Raw genomic sequence first — 26,197 nt, 5'->3', positions numbered from 1 at the left:
AGCAAAACTTTGCGTCACCGCAATTCGATGCTGCTGTACGGCGGCTGTTGTCGCGAAGAACGGTAAAACCGCGATCGAGTCGAATAGGTGAAGACGCAGAAACACAATAAACGGAATGTTCATCCGAACGGATTCGAGCACGGTCTTAAGCGGCCCTAGCACGATCAATATTATTGACAGTGCACTCGTCAAACGACCGATACAAATTATAGTCGGCATTTTTTCTTTTTTTTTTTTTACTCTCAGCAGAAGCATCATTTCAACTTTTGAAAGGATGGGGCCACTGTTTAAATTTGCCGACTTCATAATATTTAAAAAATTATGGTTACCTATATATTTAAATATATATATACTATTTACTGATTTTAGCATTTGATCATCATACAAAGAATTGCCAACTTTTTAAAATGTCTTAAAGTGGGGCATTTGCCATTGTCTACCCCCTCCCAAATGACGCCCCTGACTTTCAGCAGTAATGTGTGACAGTAGAATCGATAAGCAAAAAAAGGTGTGTATTTCAATTATTATAATTACTCTTTCCTATTAAAAAAAAAATAAATAAATAAATAAAAAATATAAAACGTAAACGGTGGACAAAATAATGGTAATTGTATGAAGTATTAAACAACAGGCCCTCCCATATTATTATCAAATTTTATTATTATTCTTATTTATTATAATTATTGTTATTGCGCGAAAAGCAAATCGATTAGACAATGAACACCGATACTCGCTCTGTTGACCGGTTATCGCTAGAGGTCCAAGGTCGGTTTTAGTCTTGGATTATTTCTGATTTTCTCTTTTGGCCCATTAGATCTTTATGTGTATCTACCTGGAGTATTTGTGATATTTTTCATTTTGTAATAATTGTTATTTGTATTCATTTTCATCAAAACCCTGTGTGCTCCGATCACTGGTCTAGGCTACAGGTTGGTGACTCTCAAGGAGTAGGTTTATCACACGACGCTCAAATTCACATCTGAGAGACGTTGCAATTGTTTGTATAGAGAATCAAATCACCCAAAACGTCCCGATCGCGAAATTCCGGACTTGTATTTTGACTTCCGTCGTCCGTCGCTGCGACGTAAATACTGAAGAACAATCGTTTTCCATCATGCACCAGTGGTTTCCCTAGACTCTTATAGGGGGAAGGGTGAACTTCATATACTATTTTACAATGTATTTTTTTTATGTATTTTTCTAGTGTGACATAAATAATATATAACAATTCGAAGAATAAAAAAGGCCATGGGAATGAAATAAACCTTTACTAATGAATAAATTCCATAACTAACCATTTGCCCCACTCCTCTGAGAATAGCCCTGCTACACACTAACAATACTATAATAAATTAACAAATAACGACGACTCGATAACAAATTTTTCTGTCGATCATCGATATCGTTTTTTTCCTCCTACTGACGGTACATCAATACATGACCAACAATACTGTCAATATCTGAAACACTGTCAGTAATACTGATCGTGTACGCAGCCACATAGTTAGAGAAGGGCCTCTCCCTTGAATTTACTATGGCCGAGGGCCGGCCACCTCAGACGTACGTACCAATTGTTTTTTTGCAAGCATCGAAAACACACTTTGCTGATGGTTTATGCTCTTTAAATAAATCTGTTACGATAAATGTTCGATAATACAATTTATTATGATTTCGATTATTATATAACTTCTTTATAGACTGTGACGTACATAGGGGGGATAGAGGGGGTGATCGCCCTGGGTGGCATTTTTTTAGAGGCGAAATCAAATTTTTACATATTCCATTTCATGTTGATGAACAATAATATAAATTGGTTAATTTTTTTTTTGTCCAAGATAATATTTTAAGATTGAAAATATTCATGAGAGGGAGGAACAAAAATTGTAGACGAAAAACCTCTCCTTCAAAACGTAAATAAGTTACTTGCGGTCGAGAATGACCGATGAACGACTAAACAGTATGGTTATATTAAATATTGAATCAGACATCACAAAAAGTTTACAGTATGATGACATAATCAATGAGTATAGTCCTTTAACACTCGTAAAAAAAAATATGTAAATTGTAAATATTGTTTTGTAATAATAATAAATAATACATTTTTATATTTTATATTTGTGACTAATATATAAAGATTACGTAATGTTTAAAGTTTAAACTGTGCTTTCTTTTTCTGATAACCAAAAATTGTTTAATGGAAATTTTTGATTAAATAATCAATGGGAACTGGTTTCACCATAGAATACAAATAGCGAATACATTAAAAACAAAAATGTAACAAATAAGTTAGAAAGCGCTTGAAAAGATAACGATAACGTAAAGGCTGTTATACGGCCTACGGGTGGTTACTGGAAGATAAGCTTCGACGCGCTCAGTAGGTGAAAAAATTTAAATAATTTTTGTTGGGGCGAGGCGAAAAAATCAATAGCACCCGGGCGTCAAATTTCTGAATACCTCTCTGTATACAGATATAAATATAGTTAAATTACATTTTATATTAGTAGAAAACTTTTTAATAAATTTAAATAATGAGTTTGTTCCGGTGGCAGTTTTGATAAAACATCAAGGGAAGGGGGGCTATTTTCAATTGTTTACCCTCACCATAGTTACATTTATCAAATTATATGATAATTGATGATTCTATTATAAATGAAATAATTTTCATTATTTTATTTCATTATTTAAATAGTTTAATTTTATTGGAATATAAAATATAGAAAAAAGTCCTTACATTTTTCCTTCACTTATATTCTAGTCGTAGGTCTGTAATTTCTGATAACGTACATTCGTCTATTGTTATCACTCCAAAGTTTCATGCTGATGCGAAAAAAAAAAAACATTTTTAAAAAAATATAAGTTGAAAATTATCGTGAAAATGATACGACGTACAAAACATAGCAGTTGACATAAAAAAGAATCCAAGAGCCTCCTCGTCCCCCCTAAAATCCGTCACCGGTCTGTTCGTAAAAGACATAATGTTAAATAAGAACGAGTGCCAAAATACTGATATAGGCTCCTCTATAATACGGTCTGTTGGCTGTACAAGTTTCTCGCGGAAAACAAATTATCGTCGGACGATACAAGGGTCCGAAATTGTCCCCCCCCCCCCCGCAAATAGAAATGTACGTGCCCGCGCGTGCGGGCCGTTACAAAAGACCCGCGGTAAGGTCGTGTCACTCGACCGATCACAGGTGGTAACCGGGTGACCTTTGAAATGTTTGAACGGTGCGCGGCCATGGAACAAACGATGGGCGCGTGCAGTCCGTCCGTGGAGGTGACCGACGATAACAACCGCGGGCGGACAATGCGTTCAAAAACACCGGGTCGCGGCGCACGGAAAAGCGGCTGTTTCGAAGACGGGTCACGGGTGGGCGGATGTGGACGTTGGCGCCCTGCGGTACCGCGGACATTGGCAGCACTGTTGGCCGTTCGTAATGAATTCCTCCCGAGACCCGTCGCCAGCCGAACGGGCGGCGGTGGGGGAGGGAATCGTACCGAACGAGAAAAAAAAAAGAAGACAAAAACACACACACACGCTCGTATTATATCACGTATATTTACATACATATATACATATATATATATATATACGTAAATATATATATATATATATATATATATACGTAAATGTATATATATATATATACACGATTATAACAGGGAAAATAATAATTCATTTGCTACTAGGGTTAAAGAAAAACAACAATAATAATAATAATAATAATAATAATAATAGTAACAACAGTAATAATATAAAATAACTAGTAATATCGTTTAGTTATACGATTTATTAGTATTATTTTGCAACGACGTTTACCGTCGATCCGTTCGTCCGCACGTCCGTATGTGTAAGAATTCGGGTGTGTATGTACGTGTTGTGTTTCGATCGTACCGTTTTGGAGTAGTAGCTGTCCGTCCGTCTGTCGGTACATCGTCGCCGTCAAATCCATCGTTCGCGTGAGTACACAACCGACGTGACACCTCGCGCACAGGACGACGACGCCGGGCCACACGGATCTGACAGACTCCGCCACAAGACCAGCCGACGGTAAGTTTGTCCGAGTACACAAATATTTCCTCGTATTGACGCCACCGTCCGTCGTGTAGGCACCACCTAACCGGGTGCCCCGGGATATGTGGTACAACAGTGCTCTGAACAAGTCACCTAAAAACTCTCTGGACCCGTTTCGGTTTCTGATTTTCAGTGATACTATCAGCGCACACAGTGACCAATAAAAGTCTACTGCCTGTTTTCATACGATGTCTGTTATTTTATTCGCTATGCGTAGAATTATGTGCTATAGGAACACATACTAATTAATACAATAAGAGATACGGTACTATATCTCTGTTGCTATAATAAATGTGCTGCAATGTTGTAGTACTGGTCTTTTTTATCTGTGATTCAATCTTTGTCTATTTTTTTTTCATATTAGTGATGCAAGTTGGTACTGAGTTAGAAGTATTTACTTTCTTTTTAATTAAAAATATATATACTTGTTGATAAAAAACCTAAATAATCGATTAAATCCACTTAAATGGAATGCTGTAAATTAAATTAGCACTTACTTGTTTACCATTAATTTATCTTAGACTAAGTAAATCATTAATTTTGCTACTGAAAATTGATTATGTGTAATGAAAGATGATACCTATTTAAATGCCATAGCTTAGGTAGGTAAATGTATTTATTTTTTTAGAACTAAATTAAATAAATGAAAACTGAACGTTATACCATTAGAAATTAATAAACTAATTGTGTTTTTTAAATATTAGGAACAAATCATTTAAATTATTATGTTAAATAGAGTGTTCAAATAAAGTATTAAAATATAATAAAAAAAAATAAAATTATACTATTTCTTTATTGATCTTTCAGTTGTTACATTATTACTTAAACATTTTATATTTGAATGAATAAATAATAAGTAAAATAAAAAATTCTTACTATATTAATAACATATTAAGTATTTATTTCTTAAAATGTAATCAATGTTAATCTTAGATATACAATTCAAAAACATTTTTCTCATTATAAAAATCTTGTCTCTGGACTTAACTTTTTCTTTCAATTTTCAAGGTTTATAATAAGAATTTAAAACAATTCATTTTTATATCAATATAAATATAATCATACTTGTTTACAACATGGTTTAAATAATGAAATATATAAATCCCTTAATATATCCTTAGACTTTAGTTTATAGAACTGATGTCCTTGTAATGTTATTGATTTCTTTTTCTTTTAATAACACATAGTAAATTAATAGAATATATTAAAAGTATATTTAATTATATTTTTGTTACATGTTCATTGCCTACTTATGTACCTATTTCTCTTCAATTTATCAACATTATAATTTGCTATTTCTTATAATAATTCTTACATGCTTCAATTTAATTGTTGTCTTTATATAGTTAAAATTTAGAATGGATAAAATGATCAATATCTTGTAAATTACCATGATTATTGTCTATCTACGATGAGAATAAAATATTCACTACATAAAACTATAAGTTTCAACATTTAAAATAGTATAATTATTCTGTTTCTATTATAGAATTATTTTAATGACTTATGCATTTCATACATCAAACTTAATAATTATGTTTGTGGTAGATTATTATATTTTAATAATTGTACACTTTAAAAGTAAGCTAGGCATATTTTTAATATTTTGTTAAACATTTTAACTTAACATGTAGAACTAAATTGATTCAAACCAATGTAGCTATTTATTTATTTTATGTCAGTAGGTATTTATACAGTATCTTTAAAAATGTATTATTTCATTCTTATGTTATTTTTAAATTACTTAATAATTATCTTTTTTTTTTCAGAAAGAAAATAAATTGGATAATTTTTTTATCATAACAATTTTTAAACTGGTGTGTAATTGAAGTCTGTAGACTTCAAAATTCTTCCATGATGGAATGGAAGAACAATATTCCAGAAGGGTAAAACTTAAATAAACATAAATATTTATTGTTTTTATTTATTAATAATTTTTACTATGCTTAGGAAAAACAATAAGAGTTCAGGTTCTCAGAATAGGAGACCTTCTAATGGTGCAAATAAAAAAGCAAATGATACCGTTGAATATTTTGGGTAAGTAAATGTGTTAAATGCAAGTAACTTTTACATACTCTAAATAACAGATGGCAGATACTACATTACTATTTTTTTCTTTAAAAAATATTTGTTATTCATAATTATTTATATTATTAATTAGTTATTTTAAAATTTTTAAAATTATAAATTATATTTCTTAGTATTTATTAATAATATAGACTCAGTAAAATAAAATATTTTAAAACAATAGTTTTTTTAAAAACCATTTATACATTTCTGGTCTATTATTGTTATTATTCTTTATAGAAGTTTAGACATTTTTTATTTTTGAGTTGGTGTAATGATAAAATGTATATTATTCTGTTGACTGTAGAACAATTATTTAATAAATGGTCAAGGTTAGAAATTAATAAATTCAAAAAAATTAGTTTAAATATAACTATAATACAAAAATAATTTTCTATATTCAAATTATAAATTCTCATTTATTTATTTTTAATACCTCTTGAAGCATGTGCTTCATTATAATATAAATTTACTAATAATATTTAAAATAGGGGTTATGGTAAAACTTATAATATTTGTGGTATTATAATGATGTAATTTTTGTAATTCTAAAGCTTAAGTTAAATTTTATTATATTTAATCCTTTTTTTTTATTATTATCAAATCTTAAACATTGAAATAGAAAACATTGCATCAGTTTGCTTATCATTTCTTTTAAGTAATGTAAATATAATTAAAATATTTTTTATTTTTAGTACGGCACAGAAACCTAAATCAAAACGTAAGCCCAAGAAGGAAAGCAAAATGATTAACATTGAAGAATTTGTTTGTACCTATGGTTCTGGTAACAATGCTATTAATTCAGAACCAATAAAAGCTGCTGCAACATTCCGTAAGTTTATATAAGATTTTTCTTTATTATTATTACTAAAATAATATTTTTGTTTAGCTGTTACAACAAATGCCTGGGCTCGTAAAAAAGGTTCAGAACTATTTGCAAAAGCTAAAGATGACAATGAGGAAGAAAAAATGTTAAAAATGGCGATTGTTGAAAGTATTAAAAGTGCTGAAGAACACTCACGAACCAAAGATTCTGCGTGGTAATTTCAAATATTATTAAATTAGACTTTTTACTAATAAATAAATTTAATTAATTTAGGAAAAATGACCAAGAGAATACCATTGGTACTGATGATCTGATGTTCCAAAAAAAACATAATTCCCAAAATAAAAAGAACTCTAGAGGATCTAAGGATTCTAGGTCTATCAATTGTTGGAACAACAGTTCATTTACAAAAGAAACTGATGATTATGGTTTTGCATCTGAACACAATAAAACTAATAAGAGTCCCAAAGTGGGGACCCTTTGGGAAGATGATTCCAAGAATAATAGGTCAAAGGATCGTAAAGAAATTAAAAACAAGTCTAAACACATCCAAAAAGACAAACCTAAGGAAAATAAACCTTCACCTACTGATAGTCCTCTTAAGCCAGAGAAAAAACTTAGGCAAAGAGGTGACTGGAAGGAAACTTTCATCAAAGACAATTATCAACCCGAAAGAAATGTGAGATCGAATGACATTGATGATCAAAGGCCTCAACCACAAGCTCATGATTGGAGCGTTCTCACATCAGGTTGGAATAAGCCAGAAGAAAAGAAAGATGATAAAAAACCGTCCAATATGTGGAATGGTGATGTAGGTGTTAATGTGGCCAAAAACAAATGGGAATCTTCCAACTGGTCATCAGAGCCTGTCAAAACCGAATCCGTTGACATTTGGAGTAGTGATCGTCCCAAAAGTAATTCAGTAGTTTGGAATGATCCAGTTGAGACCAAAGATGATGGTATAGATGAAAAACTCATTCAGTCCGAACGATCAGAAATTAAGCCTAATGTGTTTAACTTTACTGATTCCTGGGGACCAATGACTACTCAAATTAAAGAACCTCCCAAACCAATTGAAAGTCCAAAGTTTGTTGAGAAAAAACCACTGCCAGCTCCAGATTTCAATAGATACCTATTGGAGGCCCTGAGTCAGAGCTCACCATATACTGTACCTCCACACACAGAACCCCCTATATCTCAGTCAAACACCGATAGTCTGTACTCCAATTTGGAATCTGTCCTTCCAAAAACCTCCAGTTCAGTGTTAGAAACGAACAACTCACCAGAGTTCCTTTCCAACTTACATTTTCTGGCTAATATGACTCAAATATGTGATAGATTGGGTCTTAACAATAAACAGCTACTTTCGGACATGCCAGTTGGTGCAACTAGTAGCAGTGTTGAACCTGATTTACTTCAACAACCGCCTACATTAAATCAAATACAACAAAATTTGAATTGGAACCAAAAAACTAACCAGAAAGTTTATCAGCCGTTCCAGCCTGTGCTGCAGCAGCAATCGGACTATATGCTGCCTAACCAGCTACTGCAATCGCAACAACAGCAGCAGCAACAACAGCAACAGCAGCAGCAGCAGCAGCAGCAGCAACAACAACAGCAGCAACAGCAGCAGACATCGTTTATGCCTGCTAATTCGAACAATTTTAATTTAACTGGGAACAATGCATTTCCAACGTTGAATTTAGACCTTAACCCTCAATTCAATAATCTCATCTATCCAAACCCATTGGTGCCTCCACCTAATGGACTGTATCCTTATCAACATCAATCAAATGTTGAAAGGCTGTCTAACCTATCTTTAGGCCAGGATAAAATGAATTTCCCTATGTATAATTTGGTTCAAGACAAACAAACACGACTGAATGACTCATTCAGTTCTGCTCGAGAGCCAATGAAACAGTCGAAACCCCCCGTGCAGCCAAATGTGTTCATGCCAAACACACTGCCCAACTCGTACAACTTCAACATCGATCCAAACCCTCCATTATTTCCTGCCAATTTGTTTTATGCACAGATGCCTCAAGATGTGAACTATGTGCAACCTAACCAGCAACAGTTTCACAACTTCAAAGAGCAAAATGTGCAACATATGTTTGGCAACCAGAAACTGGAGCATCAGGTTCTCAGGGACAAGATGTTGAATGTGGGCAACCCATATTTAAAAGATTAATGAATATGTAGTCTTATCACAAAACGTAATATTAATACGTCATCTAGTCAATGGAAATACTTAGGTTTTGATACCTCGGTAGCATTGAACCCCAAGTATTGTGTAAGTTACAGTGTTTAATTTTTGCTTCGAATTTTTTTCCCACCAATTTCTCCTAGTGTGTGATTTTTTTTTTTTTTTTTTTTGGCAATAAATACTTTCAACCCATCTTACATCGATATTCGTATCGAATATTAAATGGGTAAAAAATTAATAGTGCAAATTTATTTTTTTTATTGTAAATTTATCATCGAGTAACCAGTGTACATTATATAACGAATTATTCAGTAAGAATTTTAGAACCATTGTGCGAATATATTCTCATTAATAATACATTTCAAACGACACTTAATTATTGAACCATATTTTAATGTCTTCAGTAAGTCAATTGTTAAATAGCTGATGAGTAATTATGAGTAATAATATATTACTTATGCTTAAAGTAGAAATAAAGTATCTTTGAAAGCTAGTTGACGAAGAAAAGATTTTACTGGGATAAAAAAAAGAAAAATTAGTATATTAGTATCTATAATACAAATAATTAAAAAATGTACCATCATATCAAAACTGATATTGCCATATCATTTATTTTATTTTTTTGTTCAGTTAATAATTATTGTGGAAAAAATATTGATAGTTATTATTTCTTATTAATTATTCGGCAGAGTAAATATTTCATTTTAAAGTAATTAAATCTCCCAATTTCAACTCTGATTTGATAAAACTGTAAAAGCTAAAAAATTCAAAAAATTCTTTGTAGATTAAAAGGTAACCCCTAAACCTTTGTAACATTCGATCAAATGAGAGCAGACGATTGTATTTTCTAATTATAGTTAAAAATCAGTATGATTAAAGACCCTTAACATTTTTTCTGAGTTATACTACTTGTTACTATTACTATTCTAATGAACTTGACTGAATTGAAGAATGTAACCCTCGAGTGTGAGGTTCATTGGGCCTAAATGTACCTAAAATTACAGGCACAAATATACCAGGTTTTAAATGCAATAAATAATACAAAAACTATTTATATCAAGACGAATGACGGTCATGTACTGTAATTAGTGCCCGAGAAAAACGATTCTGGCTGCGAATACAACAATACTGGTAGCTAAATCTGACGAACAAAAAAAAAATTCAATACATTGGCGATGTCAGTGTTGCGTTCGACGAACAAGAGTAACTCGTGTAACTCTTGTGAAACGTATCTCTTCGAAATGTACTGTTCCCGTGTTCTGTTCAAACAACAAAGTATTATTATTCTGAAAACATGAAATAATTGTAACCTGCATACGGGGTTGTTAACTATCCGCAGTGGCGTATTTTGGATTTTTTCCTGAAAAGGAATGCGTTATTGATTTCTCTAGCAATAAAATTTACATATTTTTATTAGTTATGAAGTTCGATCGAGATAATAACTGTGGATAAAATATTTACTTCGATTACACTTAAGAGATTTAAACATCGGTAAAAGGCAGGTAAGTAGTATTATAATTTAAAAGGGACGGAACTCCTAGGTCAGGTGATGTACAGGGATATGTGGATGATATTGTAATATTAGTCTTTTAAACGTGAAACCAATGTGCTAATGGTCCCGAAGAAACGATTCTAAGTGAACACGATCAGGTATGTTTATACTTCTAACGTAGTTGATATAGCAGTATAACCAAATCGGTTGAACTTTATCATATTAATAATTACAAATTTTTTATTTAATATTATTATTAACAAAATTACGTACTGTTACGGTTTTAAAGAATAATAAAATCAAATTAATTGATTACGCTCATCATTAAGTAACTCATTTTTATTAAAAATGTTGTCTAATATATTGGTACCTATACATAAGAAAAAGCGTCTACGTAAAGAAAACGATCGTCGAAAAATAAAATGTGTTAGCGTCGATATTACGGTGTTCGTGTATTATAATACATTAGGTTAATGGGTCCGCATCAATACATCGCAATAGGTATTTCTATATTTTAACGTGTTGAATCAGCGTACACTTCAAGGGAGGCATTGCCCGTTGACGGAAACAAAATCATTTGCAACATAAGTATATGCTTAAATGTATAATATTCATTACGATTATAATTCATGACGACGGCTAAATTACGGTACAATCCAGAACTAAGTACCTAGCTGCGATCCGGGGAGACTCGAATAACGCCTAATCAGTTGTGGCTAGTTGCTTATATCTGCACGTTGCTTCGTAATAAAAATGTCTAAAAGAAACATAACAGATTATTTTTCACAGAATAAAAAAACTAAGACATTAGAGCCCCAAGATTTTTGCCGTGATACAGATTCAGATGAATTGCTTACGCCTACAATAAAAAAATGGAAAAATTATTTTCTATGGCTTTATTTTGATGTTCAACATTATGGTGCTCTTTGTTATCATTTAGGGATAAAAGTAGTATTATTACTATCAGAGATGTTTGGCAAGCCACAGAAAACATCTTCATTTTCAAATTAATTTAATAAATTCTGAAATTCATCATCGGGAAAAAATTCATCCTCATCATCTATACTTCCAATATCAGAATTATAACCGTCCGATAATAATTCTAAAATATTACATTCTAGTAATTTACGAGACATTTTTTTTTTTAATATTAATTTTTCATAAAATACAATATAAAAAATTACACTAATTAGTTTGCATAACGTACCGCTGAGTATAGAAATGCGTCAGTATAACAGCACAATCAGTTTGATAAATGAAATAAATATCGGTGAAAATAAACGTAACATGTCACACAGACCGGTGGGTCACAGATGTGACCCAAAATTCAAACAATCATATCATTCGATATAATGGAAATGTAAGAGTAAAAATGATATTATTAGATTACGTAGCTAATATTCTTCTAGGAAATTATTGTACAACTCGCTGTTATTATTTTCGTATTTATAAATCAAAAATGAAAATAAAACATGAACATTTCCACATTATTTTTTCTTATAAATATACGGAAATACACTAAAATAAAGTCAATAAGATGATAACAATTAGATAAGTGAATTCTACGGAATTTTATACATCGTTATGCATACAGAGCGTTTGCTGTACACTAACAATTTATTTTTAATTGAAGAATGAAACATTGGGTCACAAAAGTGACCCGGGGGTCTGAAAGGGTTAAGAAATAAATACTTAATATAATATTACCAATATTTATTTACAAAAACTATTTTTCTTCAACTTTTTTTGTCAAATTATTCCAGTTCTGACTTCTTCTATAGGTATAATTAGGATCACCATCATTCGCTTTATTGTAATCCATTTGGCCTGATGAATTAAAATTTGAGGAATAATTTCTAGAGTTCTTTGATATATTTCTACAGTATTGATCATATAACGTTTTATCTTCTGGTTGATCAGTATCACCACATAACCATAATTCAGAATTATTGATGATTGAGCGTAATATCAAAACTACCCATGAAATATGTTTGAAATTTTCGGCTGGTTTGATTGGGCCACTTTGAAAAGCAAAATACCTATAACTTTTATTTGAGTTTTTAATTTTTACAAATGCATTTTCTATGTTACTGTAATATTCAGTTTGATTGGTGAACACACAAATTATCTTTTCTTTATTGACAACATAAGGTATCATGTCACCAGGGTTGATCTTTTTTTTCTTGGCGTCATTTAACATACTATGAAACAGATAAAAAAAAAAAATGTTTTTATAATAGTAAATAAATATATTATTAATACTAATGATACTATTAATATTACATATTAGTAGTATTAGTAATTGTATAGATCATATCAATGTATAACAATGTATAATTCAATCATTAACACAGAAATAGTAAAAGAACACTTGATAATTTGAAAAAAGTAATAAAATGAAACATTTCAAGAGTCATAGTATAATACCTTTAGTATAAAAATATTTTTACAATTTAATAGAATCAACTACTACACATTATGCACTTGAATTACAGTACTGACCACAAAACATTGTTTAAGCTTTCTAATTCTTTTGAATTTTATCGTTTTTATTACATTTTAAGTTACATTTGGACAGTACAAATACATTTAAAATATAATTACTTTTCTATGAATGGATATCTAGTGTTCACTCTAGCTTCTACATCATCTATGCTCTTTTTTTTGTTTAATTGATCTAGGTTGATAAACAGAATAATATCGGTTTGTGCTTCCATCTCCCATACATTTTTTGGTGTAATATATACTTTTAATGACGGTGTTTGTTTGCGATCTAAAATCTAACACAGGTAAAACAATAATAGTTAAAAACATATTTGGAGACTTCTAGCACTTACTTTTGAAGGTTTACAAACGGTTATATGTATACCAGATCCAGTAAATATTTCTATGATGAGATTTTTCACTAAACTCCAATCAAGTCCATCTAATCCACAGCCAATTGTTGGAATACCCAATTTAGTTAACTTAAGTTTTTTCATTTTTTGAAGAAGTGAGTGGAGAGCAAGAGACAATGTTAACATTGTAGGCTTACCACTACTATTTTTTTTTGTTACTAGGTAAAAAACAGTTGTTTCATGACGTTTAACTATGCCAACATTGCCTATAGTTAAATTCTGATCAATTAATTTACCAACACCACCAAAATAGCGTCTAAAAAAAGAATAAAATCACAATTGTATTTGTCAGTAAACTAATAATTTTACTTGAATTCAACAGCAATCCCTGCACCCATCCGTAAATCTTCAGCAACACAATGAGCTAGAGCATAGTCTTTGGGTAGATTGAACAGATCTTCATCTATTTCCACTAACACACTAGAATTAAGAAAAAATTGTTAGCAAGTTAAAACGTGTAAGGACACCAAGCAACCACTAAGGAAACCATGTACCCAAGTGGTAAATGCAAGTAGTTTTTGAAGGGTAAAAATAACTTCGAATAGATGGAATATTATCTGTATATACAAAAACATAAACATAAAAAATTTAATTATTTTTCCACCACCTACAGTAGTTTTTCTACAAATATATACTTATTAGTAGGGCTCGGATTTTAAAGCATAATAAATAACAAAAAAAAAAAAAAAAAGCATGACCAAAAATTAACATGAATTAGTTATAAAACTAAATTAAAAAAATAATTAATTACCATTTTAGAAGATTTTCCGACAGAATGTTTTTATACAAAGAAAACGAATGCTTTACATCCATTAAATTAATCGGTACATCATGCAAGAGGTTTCATTTAAATCTAACCTATGATAATTAATTTTGTTAGATTAAATGCCACTAGTATATTATTAATGCCTAGTAATTGTTTCCAGCCTTTGTTTTTCACAAGAACACGACTTAGTTTACCCGAAATTGCAGTTGCAATATCTCCATTAGCTTAATTTAACATATTTTCTGTATCTAAGATAATATTTATGTATTTTGTCAATGATCTAACTGTCTGCAGATTGATAATCTCTATGTTTGATAAATTTAACAATTAGGCCGAAAAAAATAATAATCCAATACAATCTACAATCATTTAGTCCGTATTCTAGGTTTTCACATTTGTTATTAATTAAATTAAATTTTTTTTATTACTATAGTATAATAAACATACACATATGTATAAAACTTCTACAGCTAAAATAACTGAAAGAGGAATAAAAAAGCAAAAAAAAAAAAACAAAAAAATTGGTTTATTGGGAAACAGAAAAACGTGAAACGAATTTATATTTAAAAATTAGAGGTCCATATGATATATAAAAAAAGAAGCATTTGCTTTAAAATCTGAGCCCTAATTATGACATACTTATCTGCATCTTGATGCATCTTGGCCTATATTGTACATATACAATGTATAATTCTATAATCAGCAACACAGGTTAAGTACCGTAAAATGGGGTGTCTTCGGACAAGTGGGGTGACTCCGGACAAAACCATATTTTTGTAGTTTTCTTATAATTTTAGATTACAAGTTTGATAAAAGTTGAAAACTGATAATCCACGTTAAAATCTATTATATTTCCCATATAATATAATATTTATTAATAACATAATATTATCATACCATATGTTATGGAGGTAAATACAAGATGTTCTATTTTTGGATTTTAAAATTATTAAACTTATAACAACTGTAGCATAACAGCAAATGGACGTATTTGATTTCGGTTTGAGGCAATCGACTCGCTAACTTGTCAGTAATAATTTACATGTGTGCAAATTGTTAGTTAATTTATCCTTACATTGAAGTGTTACATTGTTCAAATTAATTTAAAACGTGGGGTTACTTCGGATACGTCAATTACGATGCCCAGATCATACAAGAAAAAGGTAAGTGGCCGTTCTTATCAGAATTACGATCATAATATAATTAAAAATGCAGTTGATGCCGTTCGTTACAAAAAAATAACAATTCGACGTGCTTCTGAAGCGTTCGAAATACCAAAAAGTACAATATGTGACCATTTAAATACAAACAAAATGATAAAAAAGCCTGGTGGACAACCAATTTTTAACACCGACGAAGAAAGTCAACTTGTAGAAGGATTATGAAATGTTCGGAGTATTCGGTCATATTTCGTTTTTTCACAAGTCAAAGATAACAGTAATATCACAAAGATGCAAGTAGTACGAAAGTTAGTGCCCAGTAAAATAATGAAACGGGGACGTTTCATTTTTGACAAGATTAATGCAACTAATTTTCATTGAAGAAATAAAAATTTAAATACCTAATATAACATTTTATAAAAGTTTTGTTTGATAATTATTAGTTTATGTTTGAAAAGAAAAAAATTTAATTTTAAGTTGACGTTTTTATAAAAGTAAAAAATTATTTTTGTTAATTCAAAATATTTAATAAAATATGTTGTATTTATAGTAAAGTTTTTTTTTTTTTGTTTAATCCGTCACATTTTTAAAAAAAAAATATCTTTACTGTTCGGAGTCGACCAATATCATTGGTTTTTAATGAAATCAAATAAGTGTCCGAAGTCACCCCATTTTGCGGGTACCTCCGGACAAAATTAAACTTTAAAAAAAGTGAGAACTTTAATAACTTTAATGATTACTCTTCTTCTATATGGTTTCAACATACCTAAAGAACATGGTATATTTTTTTCATAATTTTAGAAACAGTATATTGAGGTTAATTTATGAAAAAACGTTAAGATCTGTCCGGAGTCGCCCCATTTTACGGTACATTTGACATAATGCTATAATTATAATATATATAAAAGTCGATAGTATTAATAAAATAATAGCGATATTGCGACAATAGTCGTTCGATAATAATAAGCTTCCCCTTTTTTCGGCCCACTACTTTCAAGTACATATTGGATATCCTCAATGTTCACAAAATGTCTTGCGAAACACCCTCTTGCTTATACTGCGAACTTAATTCTTCGGAATGATTACCATCACAATAAAGCCCATCCAATATTGAAAATAAAAGATCAATATCGATTCACAGACAAAGAAAATAACAATAACAGTAAAATTGTGCTGATTTTATTTTAAATGTTTTACAACTCATTTTTTGCTATAATTTTAATCTATATAGTTTTTATCCGTTTTATCAATTATTACTCCAAAACAATAAATTCTTAAATTTGGCTTACAATAAACAATTTTGTAAATTGTATTGATAACTAGAAATCAGAATATACTTTTCTAATAATTTAATGTAAATGATAGATTTTAAGTAATTATTAGCTAATTTAGTCATTAAGTATTAAACACGTACCTTTTTAGATTGGTTATTTTATCATGATTTGGATTTCTAGATTTTCTTATCTTTTGATCTGTTTTGGATGCAACTGAATGAGTTTTATCCTCACTTCGAGGTTTAGAACTTAATACAAAAAAAAATATTTTAAATATTTAGCTTTTGAATTAATAAAATATTTAATTCATCTTTCGTAGAAGTGCATTTTTTTTATATAAATTTATACCTCCTATTAAATGATTCTTTCAGGTCATTAATATTATGTTCACCATACTTTCTTTTCTTATTAATTTCACTATTTTCTCCAAAGGTGGGTTTTCTATCATCCCTTTAAAAATGTTATTAAGGCATATCAAAAATTGAATTTTAATATCAAGGATTTTTACCAGGAAAACATAGGGACAGGAGGTACTGGCCTTCCTCAATATATTGTGAATATGGCCCAACAATTTAATTCTAAGGGTAAGGGACCTGTATTTTAACTGATTTTACTTAAATTAAATTAAATTTATTATTAAATATATGGTAAAAAATGAATTATGTTTTGTTATAGAAAAAATAAAACTAAATTTTCTAAATTTTAGTACAAAAACTTCTTATGGTAATATAATAGCCACAATTGACTAGAAAAGTATAAATCTCAAATAATTGAAGATATTTGAGAAAATATATGCGATTCAAGGAGAACATATTCATAAGGGTTAATATACCACAATATTAAACTAAAAATTTAAGTTATGTTTATTTAATTATTTATAAATTATAATTTATTAAATATACCAATATGTTTTGTTAATATAAGGCTCAAAAGTATCACAGGCATATATGCTTATGCAAAAAAATCAATAATTTTAAAATCAGGAGTTCGTACAATGCAATGGTAGAAAATAATAATTTTAATTACTTAAGAATAGCCGTTGTAGCCTCTGATTTATTGTCAAATTTGGATTTGTCACTATTGTCTATATCTTTTTTCTGTTTGTCTTTTCCATCAATTTCCGCTCTAAATTATAAATAAGATTTTAGGTAAAATTATATTATTAATAAATTATTTACTAAAAAACTAAAAAGAAGCAATAAATTCCATAATTAGATTACCAAATAAGTTGAATATTAAAACATTTAAATAGATAATAAAAAAAAAATACATAAGATTTGCAAGGAATATATAGGTAAGTAAAACTAATCTATAAAATTAAAAACAATAACAATTAATTAAAGCTTTTTTGAGCAAAGTTGTTTGGCGTTAGTACTGACTCTCAAAATATAGTTGAAAAAAATGCTATAATTAAATTCCAATAAGTAAAAACACAATGCTTTTGTATAACTTAATAAAAAACTTAATATTTAAAAGGGATTAACACCAAGTTTAGGTGAAATACAATGATCTGTAAATTATATCGCTATATTAGACTTTTTAACTAGAAAATATAAAATTCTCGTAAAAAAGTTTTTGAATCAAAGAAATGGGATGTAGAACTGTAATGTTCTAACTTTTACAAAAAAAAAAAAAAGAATAATGTTTATAAGATAACTAAATTAGTTATATCATAAGTATTAATAGTATTTATGTATCAAAATGCATTAAAATAATTTCATTTTGTAACATTTATAAAACTTTTTTTTACAACTTTTCACCATTTTTTTTATTTTTTTGGTAAAACCTTGTTTTCAGTTTTCAAATCTTAAATATAAAAATTTTAGTAAAATAAGTTAAGTTAATATAATTTTATAGATATTTTACAAAAAAAAAAAACCATTAAGAAAACATGAAAATTTCTCATATTTATATATAACTCAAAAAATTATTTGAAATAATACACCATTTATTGTGAACAGTAATACAATAATTCAAGTTTCTACCATTATTTTTCTTTGAGTTACAAATAATTTCCTTACATAAACCTCTTATGATTGTGATAATTAAAGTAATCTATCTAGTCAAAATTGTTTACCCAAACATAAAAAATATTATGTGACAAAATAATATCTAACGAGTGTTCGAATTTAGCAATCGGTTGAAGTTTTTTTTTTAAATTTAATGACCCTTTTTCTCAATTATTTGAAAAACTGTTAAAAAAATCGTAAAATGACCCCTCTTTATTACCAACTAGAGTCTATTTCCTATTTTTCACTTTTTTATTCTTGGTGATTGGAGAAATATTTCTGGGCGAAATACTATTTTTTTTCAAAAAAAAATCTAAAGACATTTCAAATTTTTCTTAATTTATGAAGACAATATTATTTTTATGAACTATACAAGAGCACTAAATATTCAATTTTTTATGTAGCATTTGAAAAATTATTTTGGGATCATTAAAATAATCAAACTGATATTATGAAAAATTAAAACAGATATTTCCATATTTGATTTTTATAATTTATGCTTTTAATTATCTTAATAAAGAGTAATACCTAGTTTTTCTGTTTAATAAATATCAATTTTCTATTGTGTTGTAGTTTTATTTGTAGTACTAAATAAAAGGAAATATCATAATACAGAAAAATTAATATGCATTATGAATAATAATATTAATAATAATAATATTTCCCAACTTTGCTCAAAATATTAATATAGGATAGGATGTTAATATAACTGAATACATAATATGAGCTGTTATAAGGTCTTAATAAATTAATTACGTTTTTGGTTGTTTCTGTTTCTTTCTGCCCATTTTAATCAGGAATTTTTCTGAAACTGAAAATAATATACATATAATATTTAACCAATATGTCTTTCTTTATGATGTTAAATATGTATATTTATTTTTTGTCAAATTCTTGAAGTAATCTTAAACATAATTTTAAAATACTTTAATTACATATCAGTAATCATACATCAAATCACTAAGCATGTATTTAAAATTATACAGTAAAACGTAATTATTTAAATAGATAGCTGGATGATAAATTGACTAAACATGACAATTTTCAAATAAGTTAAATATATGTGGACTCTTATTACTATGTAGAGATAATAGCAAAAATGACATAAAATGTATGTAAATAGTGATCATGATATGAACATTGAATGTTTCTTTGTGGACATAATATAAGAAAAAATTAATTTATATTTACATAACTAGTATATAGTGTAATAAATAAAATCAAATATAATAAATGCCTATGTGGATTAAAGTCTAGAAAGGCCATAGTGCAACTACTTACTAGAAACTTCTTTCAAAATAAAAATTAACATAAATCTTATCTAGGTGCATGTATTAAAATTAAGTAATAATAATAAAATCAATGTTCAATGAACATTTTATACATTTAGTATATTAGTATAATTTGTTGAATTAGTACGTTTTTAATATATTAGTCATTATGTATTAATTTTGGACATAATAAAGCCTCGATGTATTACACTCCTGCTAAATCCGTCATTGGGTATACGATTACTGTTTAACATAATTAAGCAGTAGCTATACATATAGTATGTACATATATACAAAGGACTGTTCAGCAGTTACTGATGGAAAAATATCATAAATACCGTATTGAAAACAATTTTTACTATAGATGTACATTTATACCGATGAAAAATTGCTTGTGGAACGTAAACAAAAAATTATAATATACTTACAACAAAATAAACTTCAGTCTACGAGATGGGACTTCTAAATCGCAATTTGCAACGCGCACCGTTGCGAGCTAAATGACTGCTGCTACGATATTACAACAAATTATAAGAATTGGAAATATTACGGAAATCGCATCAATGAATTTACATAAACTACGGACCAACTACGGAATTCGATGTAACACTACGACTACTAATTGTCAAGCAGTTAGAACTACACGCTTTTGTTAAATCTGTCCCCGCCCGGTCATGCAATGTTTATGTTTGTTAAGCGATTATAATTTTTGGTGTTTCTTCCTTCTCGTTTCTTTATCTACACGTGATTATGCATCCGATAAAGGCACATTGCGTGCGTACGCGTGCCTACACGGACATCGGTCTCAACCACGATGTAATAAACAATATTATGCCATGAGCATCACAACGTGCACGTGACAAATATGAACAGAATTATTACAATATTGAACTTGTCAACAGCGTGAGCATTTAGGAGCAGACGTCATTAAACGCCTCTATGTACTCTGGGCGAGCGGTGAAAAGTGACGGTCAACTTATCATGGAGCAACGCCATCGTTAATAAAAACGTATTCAAAATAATAAGAACGTCATGTACGATATTGACGTAGCCGTTCGTTGCCTGTGGAACACGACCATGTAGACGTACCGAACGTTAATATTGCATATAGTATTTTAAGTCTTCTGTCAAATCGGAACTCGGGATCGGTCAGAATTTCCGTCCGTTTCTCGACCAGAGCACGACAATGAAAATACGATTTAACCAAATTGCGATCGCGGCCGCGCTTATGAAGTATTGATGGATACGCAATAGATAACGGGATGGCCTATCGAATCCTTATCGCACGAGAATTAACGTAATGCTTTTCTTGGTTATAGGTGTAGTGTCGTGGTTAGGTTTGTCAGTACGTCACTTGACCGAATAAACAAAAAAAATTTACACTGTACACGGACCATAGAGCTACTTATTGATTTGATATTATACTCCTTATGACTCTTGGTACATGTGTACTACGTATTATTGTATCTAACAATGTACAATTTTTCCCGATACTATTAACCGCTATGAAAAAAGCATGATTTTTAAAACAGTATGGATAACCCCGGGCCTATGATTATGGTGAGAAACATGAAAACGGAAAGTAATTGGCGATTTCAGATTTTCCTAGATGATATACGATTAGGAATATCCCAAATCCCTGTTAGTGGCATAATCAATGGTAGTATTATATAGCCATTGATTTGGTAATACATGTACATAACTTACATTTTTAAAACAACGAGTGTTGGCAGTGTACATTGGCCACTGTTTTACAATCACGTTTTCATTTAAGGCGCTAAACAATACAATGGTAAAATTTCAACAAACGGTCATACACAATTCGTACTTCATCGTTGACGTGTTGGTGACATCGTTTCAAAGAAATTTGTATTACCGGACAACTCGATCGCGCGAGTCGTCGAGCAATTATTAAAAAACCCGCACTCGTCACTCGTCTGGCTATCAGACCACTCCGACGTGACCAACCTTTTATGGCGAGACGGTCACACTGCGACCGCGTCCGTCCGTCCCGCTCGCCGGCCGTCGCCGGTCGATCACGCGCGTGTAGGATAACAACTCGCGCCGCAATGGCGTCTGACCGCCGGTCCTCACCCCTCCCGTTGCCGGACAGTACTTGCCGCGCACCCGCACCCGTTGCCGCGGCCTACGACTAATATCAAAGTCCATAAGTTGCGCTCGAACATTGGTTCCGGGACACACCTGATCGCGAATTCGACATCGTTCTTGATTTAACCTGGCACTCATGCGCTCTGTGGCCGTCGCCGCCTTCTCTTCAGCTTTCTAAGGCCCTTCTTGACGCCTTTGACGACCGAGCTGTAACCGACGGGGTTCGACACCGCCACAACGAACTGAAAATCACCGTTGTCTTTCTCCCGCCGGATCTTTCAACTACTGGCAACAGGTCAGTGTGCAATTATCAAGACGTTTCACCGGCGTCCGTAACGACCTAATGGATCGCGCGTCGGTGTTCGAGATGAGATACATCGTCGTACGCCGATTGTCGCTCCCTTTTTGAACCTGTAACACGCAGGCTCGTTGCTAGGCAGACAGGGATTGAGCTTTTTAGACACTGCTCCAGGGAAGCGAAAACGAAAAAAAAAAAAATTAATAAATGGAAACCCGAGTGACACAGTAATTAGTCAACTTCAAAATTGTTTAATTTGATTGATAAGTATCTACGGGTCTGATTCAATCGACCATAATACTTGCTACTATTGCTACTTATCACTGTGTTTTTGGCACTTCCCTGTAACATGCTACTATCTAACCAACTAATAGTTGGAGCACCCCCTAGTAATCAAGATAACATTATTTATTTGAAGGCGTACCTATAATAACATATGGCTTGTGTTTTATTTTTTTCTTGAATTCTGTTTCAAAACCATTACATTTTGTCAGTCATAAATTATCATCTTATTTCAATAAGATTATCTTATCGTGAGTTTTGATTACATTAACCCACATACTTGTGTTATGAGTATTGTATATCTCCTTGGTTTGAAGTGGTAAATATTTAAATACATTAAGATAAGAGCAATAGTGTTCAAACATTCTATAGTTTCATATAGAACAATTAAAAGCCTATTACATTGTCACCAACCATCTGCTTTATCATAGTGTTGTGTAGTTGTCGATTTTCATAATTATTTTATTATTTTTTCTTAATGTGTAATAAATAATTTTATTTAATAGTTGACAAATAATAGTTTTTATATAATATAGGTCAAATATTATAAAATTAAATTGTATGCTTCGTATTATTATGGTTTTCAATTAATTAGGAATTCTAGATAATTCTTGTGTTAACTATTTTTGGTATTGCAGTTATTAAAGAGATGTCGTCGTCTTCAAGATACAGAGATTCTGGTAATCCAGATTGCAAAATTTATGTTGGTGATCTAGGATCAACTGCGTCAAAACAAGATTTGGAAGATGCTTTTTCATATTATGGTTCAATTCGTAATGTTTGGGTAGCTCGTAACCCTCCTGGTTTTGCTTTTGTCGAATTTGAAGATTCTAGAGATGCTGAAGATGCAGTTAGAGGTCTAGATGGCAGGTAATAAGAATATTCTACAGAAAAAAATTAATTTTTATTATATAGATATTAATAGTATAAATATTATTATAGTTTTATCTCAGTTCAGGGGCGTCATTTCACATTTTTTCTTGGGATGTAAAACCAATATTGAAAATCTAAAGTAATAGGTACCAGTTGCTCGTATGGTCAAGTCATCCTATGAATTTTTTTTAACAGCTTTTTTGTGTAAATGTAGATCATTTTATAGAAATTATACTATAAAACAAATAATAATAATTTTGTTAACAAAAATGGTTTTATTTTGTTTTAACACAAAATTATATGAATCACCACTGCATATTGTTTAATAATCAATTAGATCAGTGATTCCCAAACTGTGCACCACGACCATTTTCTAAGGGCACCGCGGTCTATGTACGGTTCATAACAAATAGTTTAAAATGTACAAAATTGTTTTTTCTTATGGTTTTCATAAAAACTTTATAGCAAATAATGTAATATTTTCTATTGTATATTCGTATATTCTCATTTTAACCTTATAATAATTATAATCATAATAACATTAATTTTTATTTATTTATTTTTTAAGTTTAAAAATGCATTAATTTATAATTAAGTTAAATTTTAATAAAATTGGTTATCAATAAGTTTTTTTTTGTTCTGTAATGTAGTTCACAGCTGGTTACTATAGGTAAATTAGGTCCAAAAAAAGGCACCGCTGAAAAAAAAGTTTGGGAACCGCTGAATTAGATAAGACAAATCAAAAAAAATTACAAAATTATTGTTTTTTTTTTTTTATACTATAATTTTATAAAATTATTTACACAAAAAATGTGATAAAAAATATTCATGGGATACATTTGCACACCCTTGCATCCCACAAATGACACCTCTGTCTCAGTTATTATAATAAAAATGTTTCTATAATTTTAAAGTCGTATTCTACTTTAGGAGTATTTGTGGTAGACGAGTCAGAGTAGAGTTATCTAATGCTGGATCACGTAAAGGTTCTTATCGTGGAGGTCCACCTCGACGAGGACGCCCATTCCATCCTGAAGATAAATGTTATGAATGTGGTGATAGAGGACATTATGCTCGTGATTGTCGTCGTTTTAAAGGAGGAAGGCGCAGGTTAATGAATTTCTCATTAAATTTATTTTATTATTTTTGGCTTCACCTATTAAATTTAATTTTTGTGGTGAAGTCTTAAATTTATTGAGACTGTAATTATATTATGTAGATCATTGACACAACCATTTATATAATGGAAATGTAAAAAATGACTATAATTGGCCATTTTTGTAGGATGTTCGGCTGAGAGCGTCTCGTCTCGTAGTGTCGATCGTCGTAGAGCTCTCAACCAAAATAAAATATATTGATCTACTACTACGTGCCATGTGTGTTAGTCGTCGGACTTCGGCGCAACTATCTGTCTGTCTGCGTTTATCGATGTACTGAGCTACACTAGAACCCCATCGAGCCCAACCAACCTAATGATTTTTAATCTGATGCTCTAATTAGCTATCGGTGAACGTACACAGACTTTCAAATACAGAAAGAGTTATAAATATTATCTGCATAACGCCACTGGCCGTCTACGTAGCATTACTACAATGTCATTTTAGGAGAATGTTGAACTTCATTTTCTTATGTGAGTCAATTAAATCACAAGAGCAGGTTGGATTATATTGATCAGTGGGATACATTTTATATTTATTTTGTTTAACTAAATTTTACCTTCTTTAAATTCCTTTAATATATTTATTAAATGAGATGCATTATGTTATTTCTTGTAATAAACATATAGAAAAATATTTAAAAAAAATTCTTATTAATAAACGCTTTATAATATTTATATTTACATATTAATTTAATATACACTAAGGATGCTTGATTTAATATTAATTAACTTAAAACTTGAAAATTACAGTTTTTAATGTATAATATAATTTTTTTGTAGAATCTAAATTCAATGAAGTTGAATATTTTGATTGGTAAAATTTAATTTTTTCATAGTGAAATAATACATATTAAATATTCAAATTAAATATTTTACTATATATTTACTAGAGTTAAATGTAAAAAATGTTGTGAACTTGTGTTTTAAATTATTTTTTTTTATGTACCACTGATACCTGTTGAAATTATTATTATTTATATTTTATAGTAAATATAAAAAAATAAAGATATCTATTTTAAATCACGGTTAAACTTAAGTTCTTGGCTTTGCATTCCTAGAAATTATAACTATCAAGATGTTTAAAATTAAGGAAATCGTATAGTTATAGCATCCTTAGTGAATCATATTCACAAATTTATATTTATACAATATCTGATAGTTCTCAGAAAATAACTATTACAAATAGCAATTGAAAAAGTAATTGGTATCTAGTTCGAATATTCAATGTTCAATGTATAAACTGGGAAAATAAATACTAAGATCCAGATTTGTATGCGCTTAAAAAACTTAAACTAGTATGTATTTACGCATTAATAAATATTTAAATATGTGCTTGATATGCTTTTATTTTTATTTTTTAATAATATGCATAATTATGCTCTTATCCAAAATAAATGCTTTTAATTTTTTTATTTTTTTTTTTTTTTTTTTTTTTT

General features: G+C 29.9%; 3 protein-coding genes across 5 annotated transcripts in view; 2 read left to right on the top strand and 1 right to left on the bottom strand.

Annotated features, from left to right (window-relative positions):
* The first annotated feature begins 3,727 nt into the window (after positions 1-3,727).
* On the top strand, positions 3,728-9,409 carry LOC112689364 (protein kinase 4-like). The gene is made up of 6 exons (XM_025563051.1): positions 3,728-4,048; positions 5,842-5,958; positions 6,023-6,109; positions 6,835-6,971; positions 7,029-7,179; positions 7,239-9,409. The coding sequence occupies exons 2-6, from the start codon at positions 5,927-5,929 to the stop codon at positions 9,154-9,156; spliced, it is 2,325 nt and encodes a 774-aa protein (XP_025418836.1). The 5' UTR covers positions 3,728-4,048; positions 5,842-5,926; the 3' UTR covers positions 9,157-9,409.
* A 2,950-nt stretch (positions 9,410-12,359) lies between these two features.
* LOC112689365 lies at positions 12,360-21,306 on the bottom strand. Its single transcript, XM_025563053.1, has 9 exons — positions 21,130-21,306; positions 19,526-19,580; positions 17,787-17,885; positions 17,109-17,210; positions 16,901-17,008; positions 13,870-13,980; positions 13,501-13,816; positions 13,268-13,443; positions 12,360-12,864 (listed from the first exon to the last, which is right to left on the bottom strand). Exons 2-9 carry the CDS (start codon positions 19,555-19,557, stop codon positions 12,390-12,392), a joined length of 1,419 nt encoding a protein of 472 aa, XP_025418838.1. The 5' UTR covers positions 19,558-19,580; positions 21,130-21,306; the 3' UTR covers positions 12,360-12,389.
* A 768-nt stretch (positions 21,307-22,074) lies between these two features.
* LOC112689366 (serine/arginine-rich splicing factor 7-like) overlaps positions 22,075-26,197 on the top strand; it is a 6,504-nt gene continuing 2,381 nt past the window's right edge. Inside the window, exons 1-4 of one of the 3 annotated variants that reach the window (XR_003149122.1) lie at positions 22,075-22,444; positions 23,368-23,599; positions 24,533-24,712; positions 24,887-25,232. Coding sequence is in view for 2 of the 3 variants with exons in the window: in XM_025563054.1 (XP_025418839.1) it covers positions 23,379-23,599; positions 24,533-24,712 (401 nt within the window). In the remaining variant the exon portion in view is untranslated. Of the gene's footprint in view, positions 22,445-22,880; positions 23,049-23,367; positions 23,600-24,532; positions 24,713-24,886; positions 25,233-26,197 lie in introns of those variants that run through there. The other 2 variants (XM_025563054.1, XM_025563055.1) reach the window with 2 other exon arrangements.

This window comes from Sipha flava, unplaced genomic scaffold (genome assembly GCF_003268045.1).
Source record: "Sipha flava isolate LNK unplaced genomic scaffold, YSA_version1 43_pilon_pilon, whole genome shotgun sequence".
In the NCBI taxonomy this organism is placed as follows: Eukaryota; Metazoa; Arthropoda; class Insecta; order Hemiptera; family Aphididae; genus Sipha; species Sipha flava.
The sequence above is the reverse complement of the archived record's forward strand: the minus strand, read 5'-3'. Positions and strand labels throughout refer to the sequence as shown.

What these genes read in the sequence shown, in the direction of transcription:
- LOC112689364 (XM_025563051.1), top strand. Translation starts at nt 5,927, where the DNA reads ATGATGGAATGGAAGAACAATATTCCAGAAGG. An exon ending in AAGAACAATATTCCAGAAGG is followed by an intron (nt 5,959 to 6,022) that starts GTAAAACTTAAA and finishes TACTATGCTTAG; the next exon opens with GAAAAACAATAAGAGTTCAG. An exon ending in AAAAGCTGCTGCAACATTCC is followed by an intron (nt 6,972 to 7,028) that starts GTAAGTTTATAT and finishes ATTTTTGTTTAG; the next exon opens with CTGTTACAACAAATGCCTGG.
- LOC112689365 (XM_025563053.1), bottom strand. Translation starts at nt 19,557, where the DNA reads ATGGGCAGAAAGAAACAGAAACAACCAAAAAC. An exon ending in AAACAGAAACAACCAAAAAC is followed by an intron (nt 17,886 to 19,525) that starts GTAATTAATTTA and finishes TTTATAATTTAG; the next exon opens with AGCGGAAATTGATGGAAAAG. An exon ending in AAAGAATCATTTAATAGGAG is followed by an intron (nt 17,009 to 17,108) that starts GTATAAATTTAT and finishes TTTTGTATTAAG; the next exon opens with TTCTAAACCTCGAAGTGAGG.